Genomic DNA, 16,585 nt, shown 5'->3' with positions numbered 1-16,585 from the left:
TCTTCAGGGCAGAATGGTTGTTTAATTTCTCCTTCAGTTTTCCAGAATTTTAATTTTCTTCTGTAGTCTCTGAGATTTTGAGTTGTTCCATTTACTGGCATCATATTGGTAGGTGTTGGGTGTAGATTGGTAAATATTAAGGTATTCGTAGCCGTAGTTAGTTCAACAGTAAGTATTTATTAACTAATAGAAACTATATACATCCAGTAAAGCTCTAAGCTAGGAGTTGTCTACATGCTGGTTTTGATACATGGCTCTGTCCAACACACTACCCCTGGGTTCAGGTCATGTATTCTCTTACATCACTGTGTGGGCACTCAGAACCATGTTAATTCTTTATGTGCAGACCATTATACTACATTAAGTACCTATTTAACCAAGTCATAAGTCTTGATTACTACAGTCAACCAATTACTAGTCAACCTATCTGGCATTGGAAATTAACATTACAGCTGTCGAATCTCACTCTTCCAGATTTTAACTGCAGTTGGAAGATTTTTTAATTCTCTATTCTAACTTACACGTCCTTGGCCATAACTTGCTACTCAATTATACACTAAACTTCCTGAAGTGGGACTTGAATGCTCAACTGAGACAAGCCCGCAACCACTTAGTCATGGCTTACACCTCAATTTGGCCTTATATGCTGATAGCAGGAATGTTACATGAAGAATAAAAGCATATCATTTAAATAGGGAGAGGGTCATTGGACTAGTAATCACGAGGATAAAGGTTCAAGTACCGCTATGACAGCTGGTAGAATATAATAAATCTGGAATATAAAGCTAGTCTCAGGTACGCCAGCCACAACAACTATCATTAATTGTTGTAAAAACTCAACTGCTTCGTACTGCCCTTTAAGGGAAGGAAATCTGCCGATCCTACTTATTCTGGCCTTCACCTGACTCTGAACCATCAACAGTGTAGTTAACTCTTAACTGCTGTTGTATCTGTCCAATTCTCAGATACTTCGACCAGTATTTGAATTAAACTTTTTACCCAGGTGCCCTTATTTGCGAGATGAACAAAGGACAAAACAGGTGCACAGTTTAACGCAATTTTATTCGTAATTCTCTCATTCAAAAAGTACGACTCACACTCACAGCTGAACTCTAGGTTTTACCTGCAATGAAGAAGGCTGGCCAGGCTACAATCTCTCGATGTGGGTGCCTTCTCAGGGCTTCGAAAACCAGGGTCCCTTCTTCTTGTGATGGTTGTGCCTGGAGGACTTCCAGGTTATCACTAAAGATCTGTTTCAAATGTTACTTCCTTTCTACTGGTCTGCTAGCATTGAGTCATAGATATTCGCCCACAACTGGCCATTGTCCCAACCAGACCCCAAATCGTTAAATGAGAAAAACAGGATACTCCTGTTTATCTAGGGTGATTCAATCAAGACCCATTGTCCTCTGAAACACCCTCTGATGAGTCTGATGGCTTCTTTTGTCCTGCTGGAAAGTTGATCACTGTTGTCTGGGAGTTTGTTTCATATTTGTAGCATGGTCTTGTTCTTCTGTGTAAACACGTGTGGGAAATCACAAAGTCCATGCAGCAATAATGAGTTTTTGTGTTGACTGGAGTTCTCTTGCAGACAGCCAGTATCGATTCAAGCCAAGGACTCATGTGACAGTTTTTGTCAGTACCACACTGCCCTCTGAAATGGCCTTGCAAGGTCAAAGGCAATTAGGGATGACCAACAGATACTGGCCTTGCCAGTGATATGTCATGAAGAAAATAAAGAAAAAAGTCAACTGTTACTTTGTAGCTATTTTATCCAAATTATTCTATTTAATATTAATATTTTCATAGTTTAATGTGAGCTGCTTCACAGACAAGGTATACAACCATGAGCTGGTGGACTACTGATGTATAATGAAGCCCCATCCAAATGTGAATCACTGAGTGTGCTCCTGCAATATGTCCTTCTAGTAATCTTTGTAATATTCTAATTGATCTATGGCCTAACATAAAGGAAATCAAGATCCGTACAGTATTTTATATGCATGTCCCAAATAATATGACAACACAGTGAACAAAAAATATTGTAAGAGATTAAAAATGCTTGGAATAAACATACATTAGACTAGAGCAAAGGTGTTGTTCTTTCACACTGCAGGATCATAAGAAAATTATTCCAAAGAAATCAATGCAAACACATGCATCACAAATAAAGACATGCTGCAACACAGACATTTGGGCATTAGTGATTTGATACGTTAATAAGTTCTACAATAGTAGGCAGAAGTTAATAGGTTAACATGCCAATGATTACAACAGTGATTTTTCTTTTAAATGGAGAAGACAATACCTTTGGTCTTCTTGATGTTGAATTGGAGAGAGGAAATTACAGCTCATTCAGGGCTGAATCTTGGATAAATATGACGAACACAGAGGTAGTAGAGGGGTTCAGAACGGTGGCAGAGGTAAAGCTGGATATCACCAGCATACATGTGGGATCTGTTGGATGATATTACCAGAGATGCAGCACATAGGTGAGAAATAGGACTGGACCATATATAGTTCCTTGGAGGAATCTTTAACGTTTGCAAAGGGTGAGAAAAGAGCTATTGCATGAAATTTGTTGGTTTCATTTGGATAGAAGAGTGGATCCAGATGAGGGTATTCCAACTCACTGAACAATGGCTGAGAAGCGCTTGAAGAGAATGGCATGATAAACTGTCAAAAGGCACTGTAGTGATGCAGAAGAATCAGGGGAATAGTACATCACCATAAAACAGAGGCCGGGATTCTCCGATCCCGCGCCAGATCGGAGAATTGCCGGGTTTGGGGGGGGGGGGGGGGGGGGGGGGAGAACGCTGCATGCCGCTCTGACGCCGGGTGACCTGAGAAGTGGCGCCAATCACGCCCGCGCAGTTGCGCCGGTCGGGGGCTGTAGAAAGCGGACCCCGCGGCGATTCTCCGCGCTCGACGGGCCGAGTGCCCGCCAGCGTGGTTTACGTATGGTCCCACCTGGCGGGACCTCAGAGTTCTGGCTGCGGGGGCCGTCCTGGTGGAGGGGCGGGGGGATCCGACTCCGGGGGGGGGCCTCCACGGTGGCCAGGCCCGTGATCGGGGCCTGCCGATCGGCGGGCGGGCTCATTCCGGTGGGGGAGGGGGCTATGTTCCTCCGCACCGGGCCCCTGTAGGGCTCCGCCATGTTGCCCGGGGGCCGGCGCGGAGACGGCAATCCTCACGCATTCGGAGACCCACGCTGGCCATGGTGTGTTTACGCGGACCCGCACCGGCCGTGGCGAGCCGGCTTTCGGTGCTAATCACAAGGACCAGGAAGGAAAGCTGGGTGGCCAGCAGTGTGAAGAGAGCCGAGAGATCAAGGGGTGGTCTCATGGGCAAGGTGAAATCAGAGAGACCATGGGGGCAGATAGGAGAGAAAGATGGAATTTTAGGAATAGAGCATGGAAGAACCTGGGTTTGTTGAGCAAGTGTGAGAGAAAGATGCGGTAGCGGGAACTAAATGGATAGCCTCCAATTTAAGTGACAAAGTCTGAGAGCTTTTTGCAGCACCTCATTCATACCATATCCCATTAAGAGTAACAATTTCAGACCATCCTTGAGCAGATGTCTTTGGGAATACGATGCTGTTGAACCACAGGTTTTGATATCAGGTATTAACCAATCCTTCCCCCAAACGAATACTGGGTGCGTTTGATTACAAAGTATCACATAAGAGCTATTGGAAGATTTCCTGCAGCAATAACTACAGAGCATTAGGCAAAGTCTCTGGATATGTTGTCCAGTAACATATGCTACCATTCCCAGCAGGTACATGGAAACACCACCACCTGTAGGTCTTCCTCCAAGCCACAGACCATTCTGACTTGGAACCACAGCCCATGATAGAAAAGGAAACATGTGGTACTGGTCTAGCATTTGTGGTAAATGTCTGCAAGCGGCAGCAAGTGGATAAGGAGAGAGGGCCAAGTTTACAGTGCAAGGGTGGAAAACTATATTACACTTCAATAGTGGAATTTAACCATCTTTTAATAGCATTTTGGTAAGTCACAGGATTCTTTTGCCAGTCCTGGTGCCATCGGAGATTGGTAATAACATCTGTGTAATTCTTTCCTAGACTTGCTTTCCAATTGATAAACTGAAGTTTGTTGTATTGATGAACAGCTTTAGACACTTCAGGGTAGTTTAATATGGAGCGAAGTTTCTCATCAAGGTTGCTTGCAACTTCTGAATACTTAGTAGCCACATTTGTCAATTCATCTGGATCAGCAAATAGATCTGGAGGGAGATTTAAAAAAACAATCAATGCAAAGGCTTGTACAACCAACTTCACAACAACAAAAGAATAGATATCATGAATAGGTAGAAATTTATTGTTGATAAAGATTAATCAATAAATGTTCTGAAGAAATTTCTCAGACAACACATTGCAATCGTTTCAGACAGGAGAGGACTTTCAGTCCATCGCTGAAGCCCCCACTTCCAAGATTCTGGGGGTTTACCAATGATCAGAACTTTAACTGGAACAGCCATATAAATACTGTGGCTACAAGAGCAGGTCAGAGGTTGGTAGTTCAGAGGCGAGTACCTCACGTCCTAACCATCTACAAGGCACAAGTCAGGAGTGTGATGGAATACTCTTTATTTGGCTGGATGAGTGTGACTGTAACACTCAACAAGTTTGACAACATTGTTAGGGCCCTTCCCGTTGATTCCCTTATTTCCTGTTTCTTTTACTTTGTCATTAGTGTTTTTGGTCCATGGATCTTCAATGAAGACATACCTTTAATTCAAGCAGGGGAAGTAAGGAACTCAAAACTTGTAAAATTGTACATTGTGCTTGTAGCATTGTCAATATGACACGAGGCAGGTTGAGGTAATGTCAATTGAAGGCTTTATTGAGCAGAACTTTATCCCCAGCAGCGTGGTTACAGAATGCAACTGCTGAGGGAAATGGAGGGAAAAACTGGGTTCTTATACCGGCATTTCTGGGTGGAGTCCAGTAGGTGGCAGATCCTATCAGGACCTGGCATCCCTCCATCAATAGCCTGTCGACACGTGCTGTACCGTATTACCCCTAATACATACCACCACAGTGCAATGAAGATTTAGATTTTTACAAGAAGAACTCAGACTTTATGGCACTCACGAGATTGGAGGGATTTAGTTTGATTGGTTGGCTGGTGGCCAATGGATTTGACAAGGAGAGAATCCTGCCAGACAACGATTAGTTCCTGTCAGGTGAGGTTTTTCAGGGGGCCCAGGAGAAAGTCCCTGGCTGCTGAGAGGGGAGGTTGTGTCTTTCTCTCTCTCTCTTTCAAATGTTTCCTGCCTGCTGTTTCTGAGTCTGCAGGGAAGTCTCGAGACCCTGGTGAATCTACAATGAAAACCATTACAGACTGAAAGCAAAGACATCCAACTGGAGGCCTAGACTGAAGAAAGATCTAACTAGAAGAAATCTAGCTGAAATGGAGACTCTTATCCTTTAACTTTTAGTATTTTTTACAGCCCTCTTTCTCCTCCATTTGTCTGCTGTGTGTGTGCATAAAAATAATTAACCAGGACACCCAGGTCTCGTTGCACAGTCCCCTCTCCCAATTTATAACCATTCAAATAATAATCTGCCTTCTTTTTGTTACCAAAGTGGATAACCTCAATTTACCATGTTATGCTGCATCTGTCATGCATTTGCCCATTCACTCAACTTGTCCAAACCACACTGATGTATCTCTGCATCCTCCTCACAGCTGACCCTCCCACACAGCTTTGTATTTTGTGCAAAGTTAAGATATTACATTTAGTTCTCTCACCTAAATCATTAATATACATTGTGTATAGCTAGGTCCTTGCAGTGATTAGATACTCCAGTAGTTATGGCTGCCACTTGGAAAAATACCCCATGATTCCTGCTCTTTGTCTCCTGTCTGCTAACCAGTTTTCTATCCATCTGAGTACACCATCCTCGATCCCATGCGCTTTAATTTTACACGCTATTCTCTTATGTGGGATCCTGTTGAAAGCCTTCAGAAAGTCCAAATAAACCACATCCACTGGTTCCCCATCAGCTCGATTAGTTACATCCTTGATGAATTACATAGAAACATAGAACAAATAAGAGGAGGCCATTCGGCCCTTCAGGCCTGCTGCACCAGTCATTATGATCATGGCTGATCATCCAAATCAGCCTAATCCTGCTTTCTCCCATATCCTTTGATCCCCTTCGCCGTAAGTGCTGTATCTAACTGCTTCTTGAAACCATACAATGTTTTGGAACATAATTCTCCTGGTAACGAATTCCACAGGCTCCCCACTCTCTGGGTGAAGACATTTCTCCTCATCTCTATCCTAAATGGTCTACCCTGTATCCTCAGACTGTGCCCCCTGGTTCTGGACACACCCACCATCGGGAACATGCTTCCTGCGTCTACCCTGTCCAGTCCTATTCAAATTTTATAGGTTTCTATGAGATCCCGCCCCACCCTCATTCTTCTGAACTCCAGTGAATACAATCCTAACTGATTCAATCTTTCCTCATAAGTCAGTACTGCCATTCCAGGAATCAGTCAGGGAAACCTTTGCTGCGCTCCCACTATAACTAGAACATCCTTCCTCAGATAAGACTAAAACTGCACACAATATTCCAGGTGTGGCCTCACCAAGGTCCCATATAATTGCAGTAAAGTCATCCCTGTTCCAGTAGTCGAATCCTCTCGCAATGAAACCAACATACCACTTGCCTTCTTTACCGCCTGCTGCACCTGCCTGCTTACCTTCAGTGACTGGTGTACGAAGACTCCCAAGTCTCGATGCACGGTCCCTTCTCCTAATTTATGGTCATTCAGATAATAATCTGCCTTCTTGTTTTTGCAATTAAAGTGGATAATCTCGCATTTATCCAGATTATACTGCATCTGCCATTCATTTGCCCACTCACTCAACTTATCCAAATCACACTGAAGGATCTCTACATTCTACTCACAGGTCACTCTCCCACCCAACTTGGTGTCACCTGCAAATTTGGAGATATGACACTTTGTTCCCTTATCCAAATCATAATGTGAATAGCTAGGGACCTACCACCGATCCCAACGATACTCCACTAATCACTGCCTGCCAATTTGAAAAAGACCCGTTAATTCTTACTCTTTGTTTCCTATCTGCCAATCATCTTTCTATCCATCTCAATACACCACGCCCAATCCCATGCGCTTTCATTTTACACGCTAATCTTTTTTGGGGGACTTTGTCAAAAGCCTTCTGAAAGTCCAAATACACCACGTCCACCGGCTCCCCTTCATCAATTCTACTAGTTACATCCTTGAAGAAGTCCAGTAGATTTGTCAAGTATGATTTGCCCTTCATAAATCCATGCTGACTCTGTCCAATCCTGCCATTGTTTTCTAAGTGCTCTGCTACAAAATCTTTGATAATGGATTCTAGAATTTTCCCCACTACTGACGTCAGGCTTATTGTCTATAATTTCCTGCTTTCTCTCGACCTCTCTTTTTAAATAGTGGAGTTACTCCCATCAATTTCCCCAACACCATTTTTCTACTGTTATTGATCACCTTCAGTTCCTCCTTCTCACTAAACCCTGCATTTCTGGTATTTTATTTGTGTCCTCATTTGTGATGACAGAACCAAAGTATGCATTTAGTTGCTCCGCCATTTCTTTGTCCCCCATAATGCATTCCCCCGTTTCTGACTGTAAGGGACCTATATTTGTCTTCACCAATCTTTTTCTCTTCACGCACCTAAGGAAACTTTTACAGTCAGTTTTTATGTTCCCTGCAAGCTTACTTTCGTACTCAATTTTCCCCTTCTTAATCAATCCCTTGGTCCTTCTTTGCTGAATTCTAAACAGCTCCCAATCCTCAGGCCTGTTGTTTTTCTTGGCCAATCTATATGCTACTTCCTTGGATCAAATACTATCCCTAATCTTCCTTGTAAGCCATGGATTGACCACCTTTCCCATTTTACTTTTGTGCCAGACAGGAATAAACAATTGTTGCAGCTCATATGCTTTGAATGTTTGCCATTGCCTATCCACTGCCATCCCTTGAAGTAACATTACCCAATTGTTCATAGCCAACTCACGCCTCATTTTATCATAGTTTCCTTTGTCAAGATTCAGGACCCTAGTCTCAGAATCAACTACTTCACTCTCCATTTTGATGAAAAATTCTATCATGTAATGGTTGCTCATCCCCACGAGGTTGCGCACAGCTAGATTGCCAATGATTCCGTTCTCATTACACGTACCCAGTCTAGGATGTTCTCTAGTTGGCCCCTCAACATATTGATCCAGAAAACCAACACGCATATACTCCAGGAATTAATCCGCTACGGTATTGTGGCTAATTTAATTTTCCCAATTTATATGCAGATTAAAATCACCCATAATTACAGTTCTTCCTTTATTACCTGCATCTCTAATTTCTTGTTTAATGCCATTCCCAACATTATCACTGCAGCTTGGGGGTCTATATATGACGCCCACTGATGATGTTTGCCCTTGCTGTTTTTCATACAGATTCTGCACTGTCGAAGCTAATATCCTCCCTCACAATTGTGTTAATTTCCTCCTTAACCAGCAATGCAACCCCATCGCCTTTTCCTTTTTGTCTGCCTTTCCTAAATACTGAGTACCCCTGGACTTTCAGTTCCCATCCCTGATCATCCTGCAGCTATGTCTGCGGTATCCCGACTATATCATACCTGTTCACATCTATTTGTGCAATTAGTTCATCCACTTTATTGCAAATGCTCCGAGCGTTGAGGCACAAAGCCTTGAAGCTCGTCTTTTTAACATTACTAGTCCCAATATTTTTCACTGTGCCCTTGTTTGAATCTGGCTCTTGGTTTATCTGCCTATCACTTTTATTTCCCTTTCTACCTTTTGTTTTTTTCCTTATTTCAGCCTCCTCCGACTCCTTACATAGGTTCCCACCCCCTGCCATAGATAGTTTAAACTCTCCTCAACCACTCTAGCAAATACTCCCCCCAGGACATCAGTCCACGGTCCCGCCCAGGTGTAATCCATCCAGTTTGTACAGGTCCCACCTCCCCCAGGACATCAGTCCCAGTCCTGCCCAGGTGTAATCCGTCCAGTTTGTACTGGTCCCACCTCCCCAGAACTGGTCCCATTGCCCCAGGAACCTGAAACGCTCCCCCTCACACCATCTCTTCAGCCATGTATTTATCCGATATATCCTGCTATTTCTACCCTGACTAGCACATGGCACTGTTAGTAATCCTGAGATCACTACCTTAAGAGGTCAGACTTCTCAACTTTCTTCCTAATTCCCTATATTCTGATTTTAGGACCTCATCTTTTTTTTAACCTATGTCATTGGGACCGATGTGTACCACAACCACTGGCTGTTCACCCCCCTCTAGAATGCTCTGTAACTGTTCAGAGACATCCTTGACCCTAGTACCAGGAAGGCAACATACCATCATGGCGTCTCGTTTGTGACCACAGAAATGCCTATCTATTCCCCTTTCCAATTGAAACCCCTATAACTATGGATTCTCATGTTTTTTTCTTTCTACCCTCAAATTTGGCTGCTGCTGCTTTCTCCTGAGGTCATTCCCCTCAACAGTATCCAAAGTGGTATATCTGTTTTGCAGGGGAATGGGCACAGGAGATTCCTCCACTGCCTGCTTAGCTCTCTTTTTCTGCTTGGTCACACATTCCCTTCCTGCCTGTGGAGTCTGAGCCGGTGCTGTGACCACCTCTCTACACATGCTATCCACGACACTCTCAGCTTCACGGATGCTCCACAGTGTCCCAGCCACCGCTCCAGCTCCGAAACCTGGGCTTCAGGAGCTGCAGCTGGAGACACTTCCTGCACACATGCGGGTCCCAGGCATTGGAAATGTTTCCAGCCTCCCACATGTAGCAAGAGGAGCAAACCAAGGCTTGGAGATCTCCTGCCATGACATAACCCTTTAAATTAAACTGTTAGAAGATGCTTGATATCAGATTATATCCAATTCTCTAGGGCCCTTCTTTCCTTGTACCAGTAACTACCAATTAGCCCATGCAGAATAGGAACAACAAAACGGATTTTCAAACCACAGAAGTGATAGAAGTTGTAAAGACTTACCGATCTTACCAACTTCTTACCAATCAGCTCTCTCTTGTAGTCTCTTCTCCCAGTTCCACCTAACTCCGTTTCCACCCAACTTCGAAAGCGCACTCACTCAGCCAACCAGCATTCAATGCAGACAAGCCAGCACTACAGATCTCTGCTTTTATAAGTTTCAAATTACAATGCTCTGGAACTGGTTTGAACCAGTTGCACAATTAACCTGCCAGAATTAAAGTTGAGTGCAACTCAGCAGATCCCTGTTTCAGGAATGCAACTAAAATGGAGCATTTATAACTAATTTAGCAAACCCTGAAAGCAAGTTTAATTACTACGTACCTCCTTATAATTATAATAATAATCTTTATTAGTGTCACAAGTAGGCTTACATTAACACTGAAATGAAGTTACTGTGAAAATCCCCTATTCGCCACACTCCAGCGCCTGCTCGGGTACACTATCTACTATTTTTTTGTCTACTGCTTACGTACTGTGTACGTTTCCTTGACCACAGAAAAATATTTTTCACTGTACTTCGGTACATGTGACAATAAATAAATCAAAATCAAATCAAATGAATCAAAAGTATTAAAAGGAATAGCTGGCTGGGCCTGCATGTTAACTAAACATGCTTTCAGCCACTGAAGCCGGGCAATGAGATACTATGCAGATATAATCCATCTGGATTTTCAAAAGGCCTTCAATAAGGGGGAGGGGGAGCAACCCCAAGTCGTGGTCCACATAGGTACCTACGACATAGGTAGGAAAGGGGATACAAGGCAGGAATTCAGGGAGCTAGGGTGGAAACTTAGATCTAGGACAGAGTTATTATCTCTGGGTTGTTACCTGTGCCAGCGAGACGAGGAATAGGGAGAGAGAGGAGTTGAACACGTGGCTACAGGGATGGTGCAGGAGGGAGGGTTTCAGATTTCTGGATAATTGGGGCTCATTCTGGAGTCGGTGGGACCTCTACAAATGGGATGGTCTGCACCAGGTCCAGAGGGGTACCAATATCCTTGGGGGGGGGGGGGGGGGGGAATTTGCTAATGCTCTTTGGGAGGGTTTAAACTAGTTCAGCAGGGGCTTGGGATTGTAGCTCCAGTATACAGGAGGTTGAGAGCAGTGAGGTCATGAGTAAAGTTTCAAAGTTGCAGGAGTGTACCGGCAGGCAGGAAGGTGGTTTAAAAAGTGTGTCTTCTTCAATGCCAGGAGCATCCGGAATAAGGTGGGTGAACTTGCGGCCTGGGTTGGTACATGGGACTTCGATGTTGTGGCCATTTCGGAGACATGGATAGAGCAGGGACAGGAATGGTTGTTGCAGGTGCCGGGGTTTAGATATTTCAGTAGGATCAAGGAAGGTGGTAAAAGAGGGGGAGGGGTGGCACTGTTAGTCAAGGACAGTATTATGGTGGCAGAAAGGACGTTTGATGAGGACTCGTCTACGGAGGTAGTATGGGCTGAGGTTAGTAACAGGAAAAGAGAGGTCACCCTGTTAGGGGTTTTCTATTGGCCTCCAAAAAGTTCCAGAGATGTAGAGGAAAGGATTGCAAAGATGATTCTGGATAGGAGCGAAAGCAACAGGGTAGTTATGATGAGGGACTTTAACTTTCCAAATATTGACTGGAAACACTATAGTTTGAGTACTTTAGATGGGTCCTTTTTTGTCCAATGTGTGCAGGAGGGTTTCCTGACACAGTATGTAGATAGGCCAACGAGAAGCGAGGCCATATTGGATTTGGTACTGGGTAATGAACCAGGACAGGTGTTAGATTTGGAGGTAGTTGAGCACTAGAACATAGAACATAGAACATAGGACAATACAGCGCAGTACAGGCCCTTCGGCCCACGATGTTGCACCGAAACAAAAGCCATCTAACCTACACTATGCCATTATCATCCATATGTTTATCCAATAAGCTTTTAAATGCCCTCAATGTTGGCGAGTTCACTACTGTAGCAGGTAGGGCATTCCACGGCCTCACTACTCTTTGCGTAAAGAACCTACTTCTGACCTCTGTCCTATATCTATTACCCCTCAGTTTAAAGTTATGTCCCCTCGTGCCAGCCATATCCATCCGCGGGAGAAGGCTCTCACTGTCCACCCTATCCAACCCCTTGATCATTTTGTATGCCTCTATTAAGTCTCCTCTTAACCTTCTTCTCTCCAACGAAAACAACCTCAAGTCCATCAGCCTTTCCTCATAAGATTTTCCCTCCATACCAGGCAATATCCTGGTAAATCTCCTCTGCACCCGCTCCAAAGCCTCCACGTCCTTCCTATAATGCGGTGACCAGAACTGTACGCAATACTCCAAATGCGGCCGTACCAGAGTTCTGTACAGCTGCAACATGACCTCCCGACTCCGGAACTCAATCCCTCTACCAATAAAGGCCAACACTCCATAGGCCTTCTTCACAACCCTATCAACCTGGGTGGCAACTTTCAGGGATCTATGTACATGGACACCTAGATCCCTCTGCTCATCCACACTTTCAAGAACTTTACCATTAGCCAAATATTCCGCATTCCTGTTATTCCTTCCAAAGTGAATCACCTCACACTTCTCTACATTAAACTCCATTTGCCACCTCTCAGCCCAGCTCTGCAGCTTATCTATATCCCTCTGTAACCTGCTACATCCTTCCACACTATCGACAACACCACCGACTTTAGTATCGTCCTGTAGCCAATGATGACATAAAAATCAAAGCCAAAGGTCCAGCAATCTCTTCCCTGGCCTCCCAGAGAATCCTAGGATAAATCCCATCAGGTCCCGGGGACTTATCTATTTTCAGCCTGTCCAGAATTGCCAACACCTCTTCCCTACGTACCTCAATGCCATCTATTCTATTAGCCTGGGGCTCAGCATTCTCCTCCACAACATTATCTTTTTCCTGAGTGAATACGGACGAAAAATATTCATTCGGTATCTCGCCTATCTCTTCAGACTACACACACAATTTCCCATCCCTGTCCTTGACTGGTCCTACTCTTTCCCTAGTCATTCGCTTATTCCTGACATACCTATAGAAAGCTTTTGGGTTTTCCTTGATCCTTCCTGCCAAATACTTCTCATGTCCCCTCCTTGCTCGTCTTAGCTCTCTCTTTAGATCCTTCCTCGCTACCTTGTAACTACCCATCGCCCCAACCGAAACTTCACACTTCATCTTCACATAGGCCTCCTTCTTCCTCTTAACAAGAGATTCCACTTCCTTGGTAAACCACGGTTCCCTCGCTCGACGCCTTACTCCCTGTCTGACCGGTACATACTTATCAAGAACACGCAGTAGCTGATCCTTGAACAAGCCCCACTTATCCAGTGTGCCCAACACTTGCAGCCTACTTCTCCACCTTATTCCCCCCCAAGTCACGTCTAATGGCATCATAATTGCCCTTCCCCCAGCTATAACTCTTGCCCTGCGGTGTATACTTATCCCTTTCCATCATTAACGTAAACGTCACCGAATTGTGGTCACTGTCCCCAAAGTGCTCTCCTACCTCCAAATCCAACACCTGGCCTGGTTCATTACCCAAAACCAAATCCAACGTGGCCTCGCCTCTTGTTGGCCTGTCAACATATTGTTTCAGGAAACCCTCCTGCACACACTGTACAAAAAACGACCCATCTATTGTACTCGAACTATATCTTTTCCAGTCAATATTTGGAAAGTTAAAGTCTCCCATAATAACTACCCTGTTACTTTCACTCATATCCAGAATCATCTTCGCCATCCTTTCCTCTACATCCCTAGAACTATTAGGAGGCCTATAAAAAACTCCCAACAGGGTGACCTCTCCTTTCCTGTTTCTAACTTCAGCCCCTACTACCTCGGAAGAAGAGTCCCCATCTAGCATCCTCTCCGCCACCGTAATACTGCTCTTGACTAGCAGCGCCACACCTCCCCCTCTTTTGCCTCCTTCTCTGAGCTTACTAAAACACCTAAACCCCGGAACCTGCAACATCCATTCCTGTCCCTGCTCTATTCATGTCTCCGAAATGGCCACAACATCGAAGTCCCAGGTACCAACCCATGCTGCCAGTTCCCCTACCTTGTTTCGTATACTCCTGGCATTGAAGTAGACACACTTCAAACCACCTACCTGAACACTGGCCCCTTCCTGCGACGTCAAATCTGTGCTCCTGACCTCTATACTCTCATTCTCCCTTACCCTAAAACTACAATCCAGGTTCCCATGCCCCTGCTGCATTAGTTTAAACCCCCCCAAAGAGCACTAACAAATCTCCCCCCCAGGATATTTGTGCCCCTCAGGTTCAGATGTAGACCATCCTGCCTGTAGAGGTCCCACCTTCCCCAGAAAGAGCCCCAGTTATCCAAAAATCTGAATCCCTCCCGCCTGCACCATCCCTGTAGCCACGTGTTTAAATGCTCTCTCTCCCTATTCCTCATCTCACTATCACGTGGCACGGGCAACAACCCAGAGATAACAACTCTGTTTGTTCTAGTTCGGAGCTTCCATCCTAGCTCCCTGAAAGCCTGCCTGACATCCTTGTCCCCTTTCCTACCTATGTCGTTAGTGCCAATGTGATAGTGGTGATATCACTTTGGTGATAGTGACCACAATTCGATTACGTTTACTTTAGTGATGGAAAGGGATAGGTATATACCGCAGGGCAAGAGTTATATCTGGGGGAAAGGCAATTATGATGCGATGAGGCAAGACTTAGGATGCATCAGATGGAGAAGAAAACTGCAGGGGATGGGCACAATGGAAATGTGGAGCTTGTTCAAGGAACAGCTACTGCGTGTCCTTGATAAGTATGTACCTGTCAGGCAGGGAGGAAGTGGTCGAGCAAGGGAACCGTGGTTTACTAAAGCAGTCAAAACACTTGTCAAGAGGAAGAAGGAGGCTTATGTAAAGATGAGACATGAAGGTTCAGTTAGGGTGCTCGAGAGTTACAAGTTAGCTAGGAAGGACCCAAATAGAGAGCTAAGAAGAGCCAGGAGGGAACATGAGAAGTCTTTGGCAGGTAGGATCAAGGATAATCCTAAAGCTTTCTATAGATATGTCAGGAATAAAAGAATGGCTAGGGCAAGAGTAGGGCCAATCAAGGACAGTAGTGGGAAGTTGTGCGTGGAGTCCGAGGAGATAGGAGTGATGCGAAATGAATATTTTTCGTCAGTATTTACACAGGAAAAAGACAATGTTGTTGAGGAGAATACGGAGATTCAGGCTACTAGACTAGAAGGATTTGAGCTTCATAAGGAGGAGGTGTTAGCAATTCTGGAAAGTGTGAAAATAGATAAGTCTCCTGGGTCGGATGGGATTTATCCTAGGATTCTCTGGGAAGCTAGGGAGGAGATTGCTGAGCCTTTGGCTTTGATCTTTAAGTCATCTTTGTCTACAGGAATAGTGCCAGAAGACTGGAGGATAGCAAATGTTGTCCCCTTGTTCAAGAAGGGAAGTAGAGACGACCCCGGTAACTACAGACCAGTGAGCCTTACTTCTGTTGTGGGCAAAATCTTGGAAAGGTTTATAAGAGATAGGATGTATAATCATCTGGAAAGGAATAATTTGATTAGAGATAGTCAACACGGTTTTGTGAAGGGTAGGTCGTGCCTCACAAACCTTATTGAGTTCTTTGAGAAGGTGACCAAACAGGTGGATGAGGGTAAAGCAGTTAATGTGGTGTATATGGATTTCAGTAAAGCGTTTGATAAGGTTCCCCATGGTAGGCTACTGCAGAAAATACGGGGGCATGGGATTTAGGGTGATTTAGCAGTTTGGATCAGAAATTGGCTAGCTGGAAGAAGACAAAGGTTGATGGGAAATGTTCAGACTGGAGTCCAGTTACTAGTGGTGTACCACAAGGATCTGTTTTGGGGCCACTGCTGTTTGTCATTTTTATAAATGACCTGGAGGAGGGCGTAGAAGGATGGGTGAGTAAATTTGCAGATGACACTAAAGTCGGTGGAGTTGTGGACAGTACGGAAGGATGTAACAAGTTACAGAGGGATGTAGATAAGCTGCAGCGCTGGGCTGAGAGGTGGCAAATGGAGTTTATTGCAGAAAAGTGTGAGGTGATTCATTTTGGAAGGAATAGCAGGAAGACAGAGTACTAGGCTAATGGTAAGATTCTTGGCAGTGTGGATGAGCAGCGAGATCTCGGTGTCCATGTACATAGATCCCTGAAAGTTGCCACCCAGGTTGAGAGGGTTGTTAAGAAGGCGTACGGTGTGTTAGCTTTTATTGGCAGAGGGATTGAGTTTCGGAGCCATGAGGTCATGTTGCAGCTGTACAAAACTCTGGTGCGGCCGCATTTGGAGTATTGTGTGCAATTCTGGTTGCCGCATTATAGGAAGGATGTGGAAGCATTGGAAAGGGTGCAGAGGAGATTTACAAGAATGTTGCCTGGTATGGAGGGAAGATCTTATGAGGACAGGCTGAGGGACTTGAGGCTGTTTTCATTAGAGAGAAGGTTAAGAGGTGACTTAATTGAGGCATACAAGATGATCAGAGGATTGGATAGGGTGGACAGTGAGAGCCTTTTTCCTTGGAT

At 44.6% G+C, this 16,585-nt stretch overlaps 1 protein-coding gene across 1 annotated transcript in view; it reads right to left on the bottom strand.

Moving 5' to 3' along the window:
* Window positions 1-1,043: 1,043 nt before the first annotated feature.
* Window positions 1,044-16,585, bottom strand: part of arsk (arylsulfatase family, member K) — a 118,305-nt gene continuing 102,763 nt past the window's right edge. Inside the window, exon 8 of the mRNA XM_072516315.1 lies at window positions 1,044-4,248. Coding sequence (XP_072372416.1) covers window positions 3,968-4,248 — 281 coding nt within the window. The 3' untranslated portion in view covers window positions 1,044-3,967. The remainder of the gene's footprint in view (window positions 4,249-16,585) is intronic.

Source organism: Scyliorhinus torazame, chromosome 9 (assembly GCF_047496885.1).
Source record: "Scyliorhinus torazame isolate Kashiwa2021f chromosome 9, sScyTor2.1, whole genome shotgun sequence".
Classification (NCBI taxonomy): domain Eukaryota; kingdom Metazoa; phylum Chordata; class Chondrichthyes; order Carcharhiniformes; family Scyliorhinidae; genus Scyliorhinus; species Scyliorhinus torazame.
This window is presented reverse-complemented; position numbering and strand designations above follow the sequence as displayed.